This window comes from Haliaeetus leucocephalus, unplaced genomic scaffold, assembly GCF_000737465.1.
Source record: "Haliaeetus leucocephalus isolate CR32 unplaced genomic scaffold, Haliaeetus_leucocephalus-4.0 Scaffold228, whole genome shotgun sequence".
Taxonomy (NCBI): Eukaryota; Metazoa; Chordata; class Aves; order Accipitriformes; family Accipitridae; genus Haliaeetus; species Haliaeetus leucocephalus.
In genome coordinates, this window is record NW_010972664.1 from 24,057,366 (window position 1) to 24,075,360 (window position 17,995).

At 43.5% G+C, this 17,995-nt stretch overlaps 1 protein-coding gene across 1 annotated transcript in view; it reads right to left on the bottom strand.

Moving 5' to 3' along the window:
* Positions 1-2,878: 2,878 nt before the first annotated feature.
* The window catches only part of CLCN1 (chloride channel, voltage-sensitive 1), a 39,487-nt gene continuing 24,370 nt past the window's right edge, over positions 2,879-17,995 (bottom strand). The window contains exons 11-24 of the mRNA XM_010567615.1: positions 16,122-16,206; positions 15,561-15,710; positions 12,852-12,921; positions 11,135-11,245; positions 10,788-11,043; positions 9,978-10,111; positions 9,231-9,457; positions 9,004-9,109; positions 8,864-8,917; positions 7,238-7,320; positions 6,452-6,490; positions 5,690-5,794; positions 3,694-3,780; positions 2,879-3,277 (exon numbers count right to left, since the gene is read on the bottom strand). Coding sequence (XP_010565917.1) covers positions 2,879-3,277; positions 3,694-3,780; positions 5,690-5,794; positions 6,452-6,490; positions 7,238-7,320; positions 8,864-8,917; positions 9,004-9,109; positions 9,231-9,457; positions 9,978-10,111; positions 10,788-11,043; positions 11,135-11,245; positions 12,852-12,921; positions 15,561-15,710; positions 16,122-16,206 — 1,906 coding nt within the window. The remainder of the gene's footprint in view (positions 3,278-3,693; positions 3,781-5,689; positions 5,795-6,451; positions 6,491-7,237; positions 7,321-8,863; positions 8,918-9,003; positions 9,110-9,230; positions 9,458-9,977; positions 10,112-10,787; positions 11,044-11,134; positions 11,246-12,851; positions 12,922-15,560; positions 15,711-16,121; positions 16,207-17,995) is intronic.

Here is a 17,995-nt window from a genome sequence, read left to right on the forward strand (position 1 = left end):
CTTTTTCCCAGGTGAGAAAATGGTGCAGATGAATGCTGCTTCTCCTCCAAGGGTGGGGGCATACCTGGAACAGATCTTGAGTAATGCCTCCAAAGAATAGCAGTAACACCCACTTTTCAGCTTCCCCACAGAGAGCAGACCAGCTCCTCATGCTACCTCTGGGACAGCTAAAGGCAATAGGAATGGAGAGAGAGGTGTGTGTGCACATACGGGCACACATGTGTGTGCTTTTGTACTCTCAAGTGGCAAACCTCAAGAAACTTTACAGGTTAGCTTGTGTCTTAGTCTGAGCTCCCCAAGCCTCTCCATGTGTATCATTTTTTTGTTCCAGATTCATCTCCCCCAGCTCACAATCTGTCTGTCATGACTCACACACTCTCTGGCTTTGATTTAGACTCCATCTGCTTTCTCAGCCAGTCAGATCCCAGTTCTTCTGTAACACACCGTAGGAGAAGTGTGGGACTGGAGCAGAACATATATCTGTATTCAGGAGAGAGGAGGGGGAGATGTATTGACTCCAGCCTCAAAGTTTCTCCTTGTCTCATCTGTCTTGGTGCAAGCATTTGGCTAAGCTGCAAAATGTTAAGTCTGTACTTGCTGGTAATAAGGCTGGGGCTGACTTGGAGAAACTTGTCCTTCCTGAGGTGTGTGGACCCTCAGATCAGATTTGGTCTCAGAGTGTTGCCACTCACCGCACATTTCTGGGTTCTTAAAAGGAATGTCCTTTCTCCGCTGCTTATTTAAAGGACTATTGCAGTTCCCTGAGAAAAAAATAGCAGTTGTTTCGCCTCTTCTCTGCAGGCAGGGGAAGGTGACACAAAGGTAGCAGGGACACTGTGTGCTAATGCCTGGCAGCCAGAAATGTGCCACAACCCTCTGGTGGAGGCAGGCAGCTGGTGTGCGCAGGAGACTTGCCCTCAGATCACCACTGTCTTCTCACAAGGACAGGGTGACCCTCAGAGCACTGAAGATCACTTGGGCAGGGAAAGGCTGTCCCCAGTTAGCTTATAGACAGGGATCACGTCTCAAAGACAATGCAGAGCTGGTGGGCTCTGAATTGCAGACAGCAAAAATGAATCTCTCCCTCTTCAAAAGACTAGCTGGGCAGATTTCCCTCTACTTCAAGCTTGTCACAGACTCTCCCACCCATGAGCATCACCAGAGAGGAATTGGTGCAAGGTCAATCCTTGGAATTAAAGCCAGGAAGGAATTTTCCTAGGAGACTGGGTTAGAGGTAATGATATTTTTCACTTGCTCCTGAGACAGCTTATGAAGAACCACCCATTAAAGGTGAAACTGGTCACTCTAAGTTAGATAATGCTTTACTAATCAGGAAAGGGGATGTGGTCCAACATCCAGGAGAATACCCCCAAGAACATGTTCTCAGAGCTTGGATTTCTTCTCTGTTGCTGATAAGGGGCAACACATCCAATAGGCTGCTTGGGACTGCATCTAAGTGTTATGACACACCAAATATATGATAGAGATGTAGAATGTTAGAGGAAAGCTACAAAATACACAGAATTTGATTTTGCCTATTTACTGAGAAAACCTCACAAGGACAGTGGGTTAAAGAAAGCAGCGTCTTATCTTTGGATGCTAAGGTTTTGCATGCATGACACGAACTGACAAGACATCTTTTTGCAAGATACAGATCAAGATCTGCTCCAGATTTAGAACAGGAATAGAGGGGGATGCTGCAGACAAAGGTTGAGGTCTCTGCTGTTAGTCACAATGGAGACAAGCTGGCAAAAGTGAGAGCTCACAAAAGTGAGATTCTCAGATCTGAGGTATGCAGAAATATGCGGAAAGTAGGCAGGGTAGAATTACCAGGAGAGAGCGCAGGAGTTTTCAGAGAGAAACCTGTTTTCAAAGTGTAGAAAATGTGGCCTCCCTCTGCTGTATTTCTTGGCAGCCTGCTAGCACTCCATAATTTATTTTTTTTTCTAGTTCTTATATTTTAAGACTATAACTTTGTAAAAATTGTGAACAATGGTTCAGAGCGACAAACACAAGTGTTTGAAATGTAGGTGCATACATGCTGTTTACTCCTCTTCCTCCAACACTGAGGATGCTCCCTCTTAAGATTTTCCCATTCTATTTAAAAATTCCAGGGATGATGGGAAAACAAAGAGGCTCTCCTCCCTTCCAGTGCTTTTCTTAGAGCCCTGGCTGAATCCAAGACATGAGACATAGACCAGATATTTTCCTTCCATCTGTTTTTAGGGCATGGCTCAGCTAAAGGACAGAGGAGAAGCTCCGAATTGCACCCCCATCCAGGAAAATCCCAGAGTAAAAATTGAGCAAGAGGAAAAATGTTCTACATGGGAATGTTTGCGGGGGGGGTGCAATATAAGAACTAGTGAAAAGGAGCTGCGGCAGCATGGACACGATTGCAGTCAGAAGCAGCAATATGCTTCTAGGCTGTAGGTCTGGCCATGTTTACAGTTGTGCATGCAGGCCAGGTGCGACTGGAAGGATGACTCCAATGGAGAATGAGAAGAGCTGCTCCTCCTCCACTTTCCACAAGGCAGATTGACCCAGAGCATCCTGACTGTGTCCAGCAGTATTCATGTCCTGTTACAATCCCTTCTGCCATGTTATGTAGACATGGTAGAAGCCTAAGCATTATAAGCTTGCCCTTAGCCACCTTGCAGTCCACATCTGACTCCTGCACACAGCCGTATAGTCCAACAGCCTAACAGTCTTTGCAGAGAAAGAAAACAGCAGAAGAAAGGGTCAGTCCAATGCCCCTTCTGCCAGCTGAATCAATCCTCTGTGGGGATTGTAAAGAACATCCAAAAGTTTCTCTTTGAGGAGCAAACACAAAAAGACTGGCTCAACTAAAGAGTGTGATGGACCACTCCCCTCACACCAGCTATAAGGGGACATCCTCATCCTCATCTTCATCCTCATCCAGGTCAGTGGAGCGTAGGCTTATGTCCTTGAGGATGTCTGAAATGTTTTCAGCCACTGGCCCTGTCAGCTCCATCTCGTCCAACTCAGTATCAGTGGCATAAGTAGAGCACGGGACTTCCCCCTCTTCGTGGAAGTGTGAGGACTGGGGGGAGTGCGAGCAGGGGGGCAGTGGGCTCTCTGTGCCCAAGTCCGCTCCTTGCTGTGCTGCCACCATACAGTTGTCCTGCCGGCTCCACATCTGAGTGGCCTGACTGACCTTCTCACTGCTGGTGGAAGTCCGGTTGGTATCGCGGAAGCTGGCAAGGGGTGGGCGGAGGCGAACTCCGGAGCGTGTGGAGCCTTCTATTGCCTTCTGGAGCTATGAGAAGAGAAAAAGTTCAGAAAAAATGGATGAAAGGGAGGCTGACCCAGCCCTACCCAGCAGAAGTTCATCTATCTCCAGGGTAAGGGGAATACAAATAGAGAGAGTCACAGCTCTACCTCTGGGGCCTGTGGAGATCATCTTTTACAGTGGTGGTGTAATTTTTCGTTCCATGGTAAATAACTAATTCCACGCCACTTTCAGAGACAGTAATAGCCACCCAGTTAAGAGCCCTATGTTCATGAAAAGGATGAACCATCTAACATCCCTGTGAACAACTGCCTCCTCTGAAATAATGTAGCAATCACAGTTATATACGTTCCCAGCTGAATCCACTAGCACCTGTAAGTTATTGCAGTGATCCACAGTACATTTGCAGTTGATGAGGAAGAGATGAAAGGATCTGTACTTACCTCTTCCAAAGCCAGTACTCCCCTTAGCTTCCCCATACTGGTTACATAGGCATGGCTGAGGCCCAGTAAGGAGAACAATGTATGCGTCTATGAGCAAAACCACAAAAGACCATTTCAGGGACTTTGGCAACTGGTAACATGGTACTTGGTGCTAGAGCTGGGACTTGGGATTTAGAAATGGGAATCACAAAGGCGCACAAGTCTGTAGTTATCCCAGTGAGAAACTACCTCTTCCCTTCCCCTTTTGTAGCTAGCAAATACTACCCTTTGGTCCTTCTGCTGGGCAGCCATAGTTGGGAGTGTGTTGATGATGGAGAGCACATTCTTAAGGTCACTCTCATCCTGCATCTGCCAAACAGAGATTCACATGCAACACCCTGTATATGCAGGGACTTAGACAGATCCTGTTTCATTTTGGTGCTGGAAATTAAACTATCATATGTAATATGCAAAGTCAGAACCTACTTAGGTTATTTATTCCAGCGCTTTCCTTAACACTAGAAGATTTCTTTTTTTCCTGTTCCAGAATATTTCATGTCAAAACTTAAGCTTGTTGCTGCTTATCCAGTGCAGTGAGAACACTGAGAACAAGGTATTCCCTTTCTTTTACAAAGCCTTCTTAAAAGGACAGATATCACACTGCTATCAGTCTTCTTTCCTTCAGCCTAAACATCCCTCATTATTTTGCTGTTCTTCATAGATCAGGCTTTCTAAAAGTTTCAGCATTCTCAGTGCTCATTTGTGGCCTGTTTCCAACATCCAAGTTATTTACGCCGAGTTCTAGCTAGACTTTACCTGTGGTCTTACATGAAGTCATTCTTTCACAGCTCGTGTTTGCCTTTTTTTTTTTTTAACATCACATGAGATATTGAATGTCATGTTCAAGTGTAAAGTAGGGAAAATCTCATTTCTCAGGAACAAGACATTTTACCCTAATGTAGAAGAAAATCAAACTGGTTAAATACAATATGATCATGATAAGCTGTGATATTCTTGCTATTGTCAGTAGTCTCACATTTAGTTCTAACTGTGCATACCTCAGATGGTTTAATTATTTATTCCTGCATTTTTTGTGCATCCAAGTTTACTAGTCTGTAATTTCAGAGTTTCTCATCTGCTCTTTTTTATGAGGTATGAATCCTTCCCCATTTGCAGTCTTCAGGTATAATTTCTTGGTACCCCTGTATTCTCAAAGACAAATGCTAGTGGTTTTCAGATTACTTCAGCCAGCCCTTCAGAAAACACCAAACTCTTCTTAAGTATATGCTAACCTGTTCTTATTTTGCTCAAGGCTGAGATCCTATCCCTTTGATAACAGTAATTAATTAATTTTGTGCAAGGCATATGCCGACTGTTCATGTTAAATTAATATTGATAAAAATATGCACTGTGCACTTTTGCTTCGGTAGACTGCTTTCCCTTTCGATTGAGTGAAAGCCCAGTCCTCTCTTACTCCTGATACACAACAGTTGCTTTTATCCCCAGTCATCCTGTGGTAACTCTAGAAGCTGTATGATCCAGCTTCCTCTTTCCTTGTGCTTCAGTTCAATGAAGAGCCTATGGTATAGGGTGGTTTCAGGCAACTCTTCTCAGGCACTGTGGCAGACTCTACATCCTGACAGAAATGCTCTGAGAAATCCGGGACTACTCATTCCAGTGCTGCACACTGATAAAGTAGAGTGTAAATCTCAGTGTAATGCCCCCAGCAGCAAGGCATACAATGCTTCTGTTAATGTAGTGGCTGGAAAATCATATGTGATGTCCAAAAGCTATTTTAATAAATGCACTCAGACTTCTTATGTAGGCTTTCATTTTGCAGGAGATTGGAGGTACACGCAGAAGGTAATAGGAGCAAACTGACTTCTGTAGCTGGATGTGGAAGTAGCTGGTGATAGTAGTTGTAGGTGAAGACAAGGAGAATAAGTCATAGACTAGACTTGCAATGACAGATAGGGTGGAGAAAAACAGTGTATGCCTCAGAGACATCTGCACCCACCTTGTGCAGGGAAGTTCTCTCCACTAGTTGGAAAGGGGAAGGGTCAATGCGGCAGCTGTCAAAGCACACGTTCTTGTTCAGCTCCTCCTGTTCCCAAGCATCTATCTGACACAGGAAAGAAGAGGAATCACTCTTACAGTAATCAGCAGTGTTGCTGTCTTCTGTACCCAAACCAGTCCCATTCTCCTGTTAATGCTTCTCCCTTCCTATGTAGATCATTCATCTTGCCCATTATATCACACCCCTCAGATTTCCCATCCTTTCCTTGCCAGATGTCAAGTCCCTGTGGAAACAGAGGAATTCCAGTACCTCTGAGGTACTTTCTGAGGAGGTGAGGTTTTGCTCCTTCCTGCTTAAAGAGGAAGTGAACATCTTAGCTTTCGTTTCTGAGTGCACCTTCCCCTTGTCATTGCAAGATAATTGTTCCTTTGTGTAAAAAATGAAGGAACAACATAGACACACAGAAAGATTTAGGTGAGGGGGCACGTGTGGAGGTCTCTAGATCAAAACCTGCTCAGAGCAGGGCTGACTTCAAAGCTAGATCAGATTAGTCAGAGCCTTACTCAGCACATCTAGCAGAACAATCTCTTCTCTTATTGGGGGAGACTTGCCTCCTGTGCAACTCTAAGAAGAAAATGGCTTTAGCTATGGCTGTATGTGTCAATCACTGAGGTTGTCGAGTTCAGGAAGTATTGCAAGTGATAGGAAATGGGCAAAAGAAGTAGTCAATTAACCTTACTCCCTTTCTGCACACAGTCTTACCTCTTCTGGCCTCATTGTGTCAATGACTTCCACCGGCTCCTGTAGGAGAAAACACCGTTCAGGACAGACAAAGAACCCACAGTTTCACGGAGTACAGAAAGGAAAAAATTGCACAGCCTCCTCACCGCATGTGGTCCCCTTTTTGTTCCAAATAGTATGTTACTGAGTGTTTAGATTTTCTTTATACTCATACATTATAAAATGTACCCTGTACTTGCTGTGCTTCCCTTGCCAATGAAGATTGACTATGGAACGCTGGTGGAGCAATTCAGGTACCTAAACATGGTCATCTAGTACTGTTTTAGATGCTCTCTGATATCCCATGTGGGGTCCAACCACTGCCCTAAAGTGGATGGCTCTGTGTGATATCCACCAACCCTGCACAGCTATGCCAGATATCCAAGGTCATCTAACATAGCACAAGGCAAAAGCATTTTTTCATTTTTTATCTGTCCAAAACTGTTTGCCAAATGGAATAGAACTGCACTTTATTCCAGGTTAGCCAAAATAGCATTAAGTTGTTCACTGAGAAAAAGATGCCCACACTCAGTCATGATGGTAGCCTTGACACCTGAGCACAGATGGCTGTTTAGGAAGATGCACACTCCTTTACAGTAATCACACCCTTTCTCCTTGGAGAGAGTTCCCCACTGATGCTGTCAGAGTTCAGGACCATAAGCGTGTCCACGCTTTGGCCAAATGCTGAATGGCTTTGAGTAGTAGGTTCTATTTCCATTGCATTCCTTCCTCTCTTCAGGGTTTGACTAGGCTCTCTGTATCCCTAACCTGGACGGCACTCTCTGTTTCAAGTGGACGGTTGTAATGGCACAAGAGTTGCTGGATCAGTTGCCTCAAACTCCTGAAATTGCCTGAAGGATGAAAAGAAACACATGGCTAAGAAAGAAGAATATGTGAGAGACAAAAATACAAAGCCCCATGCCCATCTCCTTGCCCCAGACAAGCTGGGAAATAATATGAGGGACATAGTAGATGATATATGACAGGGCTGAGCCAGTCACAATCTAGCATTCAATTTGTAAGATTGTGTCTGGGACATGCCAGAATAAATATTCCCATGCAGTATCTTTTCCTCAGGAAGAGGAACCAAACCATTACAAAGTAGCCCTTGCAGATAATAGTCATAATCAGTGTTCCTGAAGAAAAACAACCAGAAGCAAGACCACTAACACAGCAAACAATCTGATACAAGGGACAGACTGCTGTGACGAGAGGTTTCTGCAGTCCACAAAGAGAATGTGGTTTGGAGGATGACTATGGGAAGGGGAGGTGAGAATTTGGAAATACCTTCAAAGAGTATCAACAGCCTGAATGTGATAGATACAAAGGGGTGAGAAGTCCATGGGTTGTGCCAGTAGTGTAATGGTGGGAATGAAAAAGACTGCAGAATTATTCTCTCAGGCAGAACAGTCAAGAATTAGCAAAGAGGATGAGACAGGGTTTGGTGCTGTTGTGAAGTGAACAAGGCTGTGGAGGAAGGTTGGTCAGAAACAATGACAGCTGTGAGCCAAACTAAAAATTATGTCAGGGAAAGCCTCGTGAAGTCCCCCCTGCTCCACTTCCTCTTGTCACTCCTGATCACTCAGTACTAGCTCCACGTAAAATGTCTCACACACTGTCCTTGTTTTGATGTGATTCTTTTTCTGCTTTGGTAAGGAAGGTGGATGGCTGTCCCACCACTATACTGCCCTGGAAGCATGAAGTGGATTTTCCTATGCCTTAGAGGTTTAGTCATGCGTGAGTGGTGTTAAGGAACCAGTATGTGCTATATGCTTATATTACATGCTAACCTGCGGGGTGCCCAAAAGCACGAGCCAGAGCCCTATTCCCTGTATTCATGCTCAAGATTGGGCTACACCTCTGTGCTTACTCACTCTCTGCATATTTCAAGACACATGAAGGAAAAAAACCCCCACCATCCTGCATCAGATACGTATGATATACAAATCAGAAATGAGCTATGAGTACAGCCTTGGAAGCAGAGCTAATATAGGCTGGGGTGGCACACAAAGAACACAATACATCAGTGTTTGTCCATCATATTAATGTAGCTGAATCAAAGAGATGCGTGTTCAAGGGAGGAGCTGTTCAGTTTTGGAGATGGCTGAGCAACAGCCTAAGCTACTCAAAAAACAGGTACAGATGTTTAGTTCTCACGCTGCTTTTGCCAGGGAAATTCATTCACGGGGTGAAGGAGGCAAGAGATGGGACCCTTCCATGCAGACTCTCCAGAAAATATCCAAGGAGATGTTATTGCAAAGGATGGAGTGGGGACTACTGACAGGAGAGAGAGCAGCCTGAGTGGCCTTACTTTTACCATGCTCTCTGAGGGATCACAGACAGAAGATATTTCCACGTGCGTTACACCAATGTTGAGGTGCATTAACAAAGTACCTTTAATAAAGGAATAGCAGAGAAAGCTCCTCTCAGTCTCTGGGAAATCAGCACCTCACACAGGCATGTACACACAGTTAGCATGAAAGCTTCCACAAGCTGGCTAGGATGTGACTGAGGCACGCCAGAAGTTACCATACCCGGCAGTTGCTGTGGCTCCAAAGTTTCAGGCATTTGTTTAAGAGGACTGGTCGGGCCATTGGGCTCCTCTGGATAACTGGGAGTGGGACTTGGGGGCCGAGGCAGCTGTTATGGAAAGGAGAAAAAATAAAGTCCACCCTGTGTCATTCCTTTCTCAGCCTCTCCAAACACCTTACTGCTTCTTCAGCAGCTTCTGTGTTGCAGTCTCTCCACTCCTCTCCCTCACCTCTCCTTTCTCATCTGTATCCTCATCCTCATCAACATAAGCAAAAGATTCATGCTTCAGCTTTGGTAGGGTTGCCCATGGTCCCTTGCTGTGCCCATCGTAGGGTGCCTCAGACAGCTTCTGCTGCATTTCTCGGTTGAGGAGCCGTCGCCGTTCTGGGCTTATATGTCTCTGGAGCAGAGCCTGCAGTTCCGATCGCTCTACAGACCCCAGAAGGATCATGGTCTCTGCATAACACAGAGCAGAGAAGCCATTAAGCTGCTTCAAGGTTTTGAATGGCCCCTGCCACGCACTGCCCCTTCCTCCCTCTAACCTCTTCAGAGTGCTTGGACTCATACTATCTAGAGCTATAGAAGAGTCATTGACAGCCCTGGTAGTTGCTGTTAATACACTGTGGGGTTGTGGGAAGCTCACCATCCCTGAGTTGTGCCACTCCTCAGCACCACATCAGAAGCAGGCTCTTTACTTATGCAAGAGCCCTCCCTGTCATCACAGTTCAGCCCACAAACTTTCCCCACACCTCCCTTACCTGCTAGAGCTGCTTCACTGCTCACACTCCAGCTTACCTGTCTGACCAGCAGAAACAGCCTTCTGTCATACATCATTCATAGCGGAAGACTTTTAGGATGATTTTTTATGCAGTGGGTCACACTGTCTCCTTCACAGCGTGTGATTTGAAAGCTAGTTTCTTTGGCTCTTTAGGCTGAGACAGTCTTCAGGAAGGACTAGTTTCTCCACATTGCTTACCTGGTGAGTCCACCAAAGGCAAAGTCTTAACAGTGGTGCTTTGGAGTAGAGTTTGCAAGTCTCGGTATTTGCAGTTGGAGGAGACGAATTTCACATCTTGGACCATAATATCCTCAACAAAGATATTGTATTTGCTGTGAATTTATGGAAAATAAGGGGAAGAGTTAGCATATTAAAAATGTCTAGCAGATAAATTCTTTAAAGAAACATATAAATGACCACTTCTTTAAGAAGTGTTCTCAATACAGTTGCTAAATCTTCTTCTGTGAGAGTAACCAAAGAGGATTCCACCCCATTACCCCTCACCATAAAAATACACACATATATACATATATGTATAGATGTTTTATATATACATACCCATGTATATTACATTTACAGAGAGAGGAAGACATGTATATGAATAACTGAATTTTGTTTTAAGCAATATATCCAAATAAAATGATATTTCAAACATTTTCTGGAGGAAAAAAGTCCAAATCGCACTGAATTCAGAAAAAAATAGAAATGAGACACTTGATTTTTAGATTTTTAAGCTGAAGCAATTTGGCAATATTAATGCAAATTCAGTAATGTAGCAGATTATTCAAACCTGTGGTTTCAGTGAAAAAAAGGACTTTTCTCCGTTTCTGTGTAGGAACCCTAATTCTACTCCACCACTTGTTTTTTCTCGCTGCAGGCCTATTCTGCATTTTCATTTTCTTTGTAGTACTATCCCCTTTTCATAACCTTTTATTCTCCCATGGTCTCATCCTCTTCTGCCTTATTTCTTTGCCACTCCCCACCTCCTCCTCTGTTTTACTACTATACCTTATGTGATTCCAGCCCAGGTCTGGCAGGTAGGGCAACTTCTTCACCTGGATGATGCTATCGTAGAGGCTGGGCTGCAGACTCTGGGCCACCATGTTGGCAAGAATGACAGCCACCATCATGGGGAGGATGTGAGAGATCTGACCCGTCAGCTCAAAGCAGATCACAGCAGTGGAGACAGTGTGGCTCACTGCTCCTGTCAGAGCTGCTGCACCTTTCCCAGGTAGGGTGAAAAAGGAATAGGGAGAGAAGAAAACTGTCATATAGAAACAGCATGTCATATCGACCAGGAAAGTCATGGGGATGGGACCAGGCGAAGAAAAAAAAAAAAAGACATGGAGACTCACCAATGACAGCATACCCTCCAGGTAAGATTTGATAAACAATACCATCAAAGAGGATCCCATTGGGAAAAAGCGATGCCATGATTTCCCCAATAAGACGCCCAAATGCAGCACCTGGAAAATATCACTGACAATTATGGAATTAACATCTAAGGAGCACCCAGTCTGTGCTGTGCAGCTGTGCTGGGCAATCACTTGCATATTTTCTAACAGAAACAAAATCAAAACTTACATTAAAATGGTACTGGGGATAAAGAGTAGTTCTCAGTTACAGAATATAGAAGTTAGACTCCAGGAGGGGAAAAAGGTTCTAAGATGTGTAAATACAGTTGGCCCCTCATTCTTCCACTTAGGCACACCAGGCACAGCGGTATTTGTGATTCCCAGATAGGAGGAAATATTTTCAGAATATGTACAATGTCAGTCCAGATCACCATTGAGGCCCTTCACACACTCATTCTATGAATGTCCAGACAATAGAATCACCACTTACAGACGAGTTTGGGTGGGAAGGGACTTCTGGAGGACTTGTTCTAACCCCTGCTCACAACAGGGCTAATTTCAAAGTGAGATCAAGTCACCCAGGGCCTTGTTCAGACAAGTTTTAAAAGTCTGCAAGGATGGAGATTCTCCAGGCTTTCTGAGCACTTTAACCAAGGAAACAATTTTTTTCTTATGTCCCTTCAGAATTTCCCCTGTTGCAACTTGTGCCTTTACCTCGTGTTTACTGTGTGTATCTCAGAGAAGTCTTTCTGTCCTCTCTATCTCATGCTGCATTAGGTGGTGAAGGCTGCAGTTAGATCCCCTCTCAGCCTTCCCTTCCACAGGCTGAACAAACCCAACTTCTTCAGGTTTTCCTTGTTTGTTTGGTGCTCCAGCTCCCCAACAATCTCGGTGGCCTCCACTGGCCTCATTGCACTTTGTCAAAATCTCTTGTACTGGTGGACACAAAATGGCACATACTCCAGAATTGTGTCCAAAGTGCTGAATGCAGGGAAATAACCAATTTCTTTGCCTTGCTGGCTAGGCTTTTTCCTAATAGAGCCTTGTTTGTGGTTAGCCTTCATCACTGCAAGGGCATGCTACTGACTCATGTTCAGTTGCTGCCTGCCAGAACCCAGAGGTCCTTAGCGCACACCGTTCCATTTAAGAGCTGTGGGTACTTAATGCTGAACTTCATGAGCTTGTATACTTTTGTCTAACATAGCCTCTCTTTCTTAACATTAGCATCATATTCTTTTTACTTTTTGGACTTAGAATTAAAGCCACTTAAAAAACAATAAACTCTTGTATGTTACTGCACTTCAGTCAGAAGAAATTCGTAAGTGGTGGATTACATTGCAGGTAATAGTTTTGAGGTTATCTCTTCTAGTTGGCCTTCAGGGGTGAAAGAAGCAACTACTACTAATAGGATGAAAGTTTCTATGTAGGAAAAGGCAGAGAAATTAGAAGGCCATGGCTCAGCATGCTTTCCCACAGTGTGGCTTTCCTTATGTAAAAAGACAGGGATTTCCTCCTCAGCATTTGGATTTGGGGGCTGGGAAAAATGACCAAAGCAGAGCCTCAGGTGCTGGTATATGGACTGTTAACAGAGCTTGCCATAGACATCAAGTGATGACTCCTTATCCACTAGAAGATACCTACTGGGTACGCACACAAAGTCTCTTTTATTCTCTCCACCTGTCAGACCTATATGTTGCAACACAGAATTGAAACTCACCTATAACAAAAACAGGCATGAATCCTCCGCAGGGTATTGGCATTGTGGTAGCAATGACAGCCATCCAGAACTAGAACAGAGGCAGAGGATGTGGTTCTTACTGAGCAGCAATAGCATTTCCCATAACCCCACTCTACCACCCAGCCTGTGAATGCATGAGAAGACACGTTCTGAGGGATTTGGCAGTTCAGCCAGAAAGTGAAGGGTAAAGGGGCTGTGGGGTGTGAAGGGGAGCTGGAAGATCTCTGGCAACACACCAGAGCGGCTGCTGTGGTGGCAGGGAGGCTGAATCACCAAGGGGATGGATGAACATGAGAACTCCTTTGCCTTGGACCTCAGAAGTTGAGATTTCCTACTGCTCCAAACAGCTTAGATTTTCACAGAACAGGGTTGTCAAAATTTCACAGACTTAGAAAGAATTCGGTGTGAAGGGAACTGGAGGTCTCTCTCCCAACTCCCTGCTCCCAGAGGTCTAATTCCTAAGTTAGATCAGGTTGCTCAGGGCCTTACCCAGGTGAGTTCTCAACATCTTGAAGGGTGGAGATTTCCTAGCTTTTCCGGGCATTTGTGCCACTGCTGACCCACACTCAGGGGAGATTTTTTTCCTGAAGTCCAACTGTCATAAGTTTCCTTTATTCTAGCTGGTGTCTGTTGCCTCTTGCCCTATGACTATGTTGGGCAAAATGATGAAATCCGTCCTGGTACTACTAAGACCAATTCAAACGCTGACTTAGCCCAGCACATATAGAGTTCTTCTGGAGGCAACAGCCTAATCTTACAAACAGCTCAAAGGCCAATACGGTCAGACTTTCTCAGGCAATATGACGAGATTTCCGCAGTTGAGGGAAACACAGACAATGCTGCTGTTTCAAAAGTTTGTACAAAGAAGTGTACTGGCAAGATGTCCCTTGCTGCAGCAGTATCATCCATAGCAGAGAGACAACCATGGACCAGCACATCAAGAGCAATACTTTCAGGTATTTCAGGACCACATTCTCCTCAGAGTGGGCAAATCCTTCCTGTTCAAGGTCCATCTTTGAGGAGGTGATGTCTCTGCAGACATTGTTGTAGCTGTAGACAGATGAGATGCTAATCTGTAGACAGTCAGTTTGTGAGAGGAAATCCACCCAAAACAGCTTTTCTGCTGTAACTCTCATAGGATGGTTGGCATAAAAGGGAAAATGAAGCCAAGATATAGCCTGCCATTTAGGCAAGTCCTCTATGAAGGTACCAAAGAGCCATCAGAACAGCATTTCTCAGCCCATGGTAAAGGAACATACTGTGAGGATGGGTTGGACCATCAATTTGATGCTGGCTGTTGCTCTTCCTTCCATAGCCATTGGAATATTCCAGAAGAGAGGTTCCTGGCTGGCTACAGAGGCCAGCAAGCTGCAGCAGTGGAGTACTGCTACCTAAGGTCTGCCTTTGCAGTACCAAACCCAGGCCAAATACAGCTGAGAAATGGGACTATAGTGCAGTGGAGAATCAGACCAAGTCTTTGCCCAGAGTCAAAACAGCGGTTTCATTTTTACGTGGTCTGTCCCAACTCTGAATATATCCAGAAGGAAATAAACTGCTTGGAGCAGTTAACTAGTGAGTTGAGAAAGCCTTTAGTTAATGGGACAAGGCCAATGAATCTAGTGTCTGAGGATACAGCTCTTCCAAAGGAGAACAGATGAACTCAGGATAGATACACCATGTATTCCATCCCTCTTTTCTTCAAGTAAATGAGACCTTATCGCTTAGTATGCTATAATCAGAATTATCACAGAAGCAGAACTCTCAACTCCCTGTCAGAAATTCAATACAGTGTTTTACTTTAGGTGGAATCAGCTGTGTCAATCAATCATTGATGTCAATTCCTGATCTACTGAAATGTTTAACTGATATTGCAAGGGGGCCTCAGCTCTTTTGCTCCTTTGCAACAACAACAACAACAATCACCATTTCTGTAATATTTTTACACTTATATCTTTTTTTTTTCCCCTCTTAGGAAAACGTCTTTCTTGCTACTTATATTTTGAACACTGGAATATAATATTTTCTTCTTTCAAATCTCTTCTCTTGATCTGTCATGTATCAGTTACATTGCTGATCTTTTCAGAGGCTGAACAGTTTCAACTTCCACAGACCATGTCAGCTCAGAACATTTAATCTGCTGTTGCTTTCCGAGAAGTGAGCAGAACTGTTTTCAGCTGCATTTCTCCATGAAGTTACGGTACTGCTAACAAATCCGTGAGCCTCACACAACTATAGATTGTGCTTGGATATTCTTATTTGTCTCCTATCTGTAGTCAGGAATATCAAGTAGACTGTATCAGACTTTATTTAGACCAAATGTAAATTATCTGAGAGCTTTTTACTCAGTTATTCATTTTTGTGGAACTTTAGAAATCTTTCCTGACGTAGTCCTCCCTACCAGGTACTACACAGTGGGTACCAAAGGTCAGCAGGACGCAGGAGGAAGATGATCTAGGGAGCAGTGAAGGAGGTCACTAGATTAAGGCCAGGAAACTATTCCCTATAATTTTGGTAATCTTGCATTCAAGGTGGGCAGACATCACATCAAAAGATGTAAGAACCTATTGCAGTTGTAGTGCTTCATTCCATACCCAGCAACTCCTCATTGGCAGTTCACAAACTATTTTACGAAGGATTAAGAACATTCACTCTGAGTGGCGAAGGGTTACGGTGAGTTGTGTTTCCTACCTTCATGAGGAAGAAGAGCAGAATGATGATGAAGACGCTGACTTTAGGATGGATCCAGGCAGCAGATTTCCCTAGGATCTGAAGGTCCCCTGTGTATTTTGCCCAGGTATAGTTATCAAAGAGAGAGCTGATGGCTTCCCGTGGCATCAGCTAAACAGCAAAAAAAACCAGGCATGACTTATGAGATTAGGTGGAGTAAATATTCTACCACTATCCCAAGAAAGTGGAGGAGATTTTTACTTCAGTAGTGCATGATTATGAGACTTAATTCACATTTTTAATCTTCAGGAAGAGAGACGGGACTTTACCTGAACTGGTGAAAGGATAACTACTTTTACACATGGGGTAACATTGTCCTTATTACTTGCTTAGGAGAGTAAACCTTTTTCAAGTTTTTTTATGAAGGAGATGATAGCAGAGATCATGAGTCTCAGAATATAGCCCCTCCTCAATCCAAACTCCTCTCATATCTTTCTTCCCCTTTCCATGACACAAGGTTATTGGGGCACAGGATAAGGCGAGGCTGTTCCACAGAATTGCAAACACACATCCCACTCTCACCTCTCCTGCCATGAACTGCCCAAATCCGGGAGGAAAGGTCACAGTTGCTATAAGGAAGGTTATAACCCCAGGGTATATGAGGCGGCTGAAAAGAAAGAAAAGTTTGTTAAAATATAGCCTCACATTTTTTTCTTGTAGCACTATCACTTCAGGACTTTGAATGCTATTTCTGTATAAGCTCTCTGCCAAATCTGTATCCGTTGCTTTGGAGTCTGTTACTGGCAATTTAATGCCCTGCTCCATGGATCATCATCATTCATAGAGTTCAACTGTCAGCAAAGCCATTTTTCCTGTCAGAATTAATGTAATGGGAGAGGTAGAGGGAGAGAGGGATGTACAAAATGCACAAACCTGAATACTCAGGGAGGGGGGATGTGTATTTACAATGATGTGTTGACCTACTGTCAAAAGCCAGCACCTCCTCCATTTTTCTGATTGTGCCAGTCTTGCTTCTTCATCCCCCATGCAATGTAACCTGTTCTTGTGTATTTAAATGTACCTTTTTTTCATACATTTCTGCATGCATCCCCCATTGCATTAATTCTTATGAGAAAAACTGCTTTTCTTTCCATTGAATTGCTGACCATCACAAATTTTGGGAAGGTGTCCTTGGTGGCCAGCGGGTCTAGCTGTGCTGCACCAGTGGGGCATAGCTGGACAGCAGGCTGAAGCCATCTGTGTTTTCCTACTGCTTTGTCCAGTCCCAGGATGGGTTTCCAGGTACACCGTGATACTTCATGGGCACTAAGACAACACAAGTCTAAGCTGCCTCCACGTGCTGGACTAATCCTGTCAGGTCTCCCCTGACAAATTACTGTTTTTTTTACTGGAAGTTCTGGCTGAGATGCTGTGGTATTTAGGAAGACAAAACATATAACGTTTAATTTCTTTCAGTCTAAGGACCTACACAATTCTGAGAAATTAGTCAAAAGTTTAAAGTAAATTCCTGCTTTTCAGGCTTAGTTCCACTTCTCTATTAGCTTTGTCTGATGGCTCTGCTGGTGCTTGTGGGTAACGCTACACAATGAAGAAAGACAATTTTTCTTCCACATAATAAATTAAATTAGTCTGAACTTCTTTTTAATTAGTGGTTTTCTTCTACTCAAATCTGCAACTTGCTAAGAAATGTAGGTCCTCCACACCTCTCAACTTAAAAAATTCTCACAGCATCAGATTTCTTCTGTAAAGAGACTGAAGACATTTACAGTTAGCCACCTCTTCTTCTTCAGGTTATACCTTTGGAGGTTATAACTTTATTAGGGAGGGGAAAAAAAGTATCTTCAAGTGCCCTGTAAAACCTTTATTGCTGAGATTTTTATTTTGTTTTGCATTTCTCTTTCATGCTGCAGTTCACACCATTTGGTTACTATCAGTTTCAGCTTTTGGTTCATAAATATGCAGTAACTGCAATACTGCAGCACATTCTTTACATTTGTGTCTACATTTTGATTAAAAAAACATTTAGAGTTTAAAGACATAGTTAGATTTCAGTTGTGTTTAATTTTCTTAAAAATATAAATGATGTCAAATTTATTTTTTACATATTCTAAAAAAGTAGACACAGCATGACCTTAAGAAGCATGATCATTGATTTTCTAATTAAAAACATTTTCTGTCCAATCAAGTTTCCCTTGCCCTCTTAATGAATATTACAGTCTCCCTTCTAACTCAAGAAACTATTTGAAACTATTGGGGCTGATCAAGAAGAAAATCCAGTGCGGAACAAATTGTCTTGATGTTTGCAGCTATCTTACTTTCGTATAATTTCAGTTTCTCATATTTTCACTATCTTACACTTGAAATAGTTCTACTAGCTTCCAGAAAGCATTTGTTACTATCCAATACCAGTAGGGTACAAAAATCCGGTCCCTAAA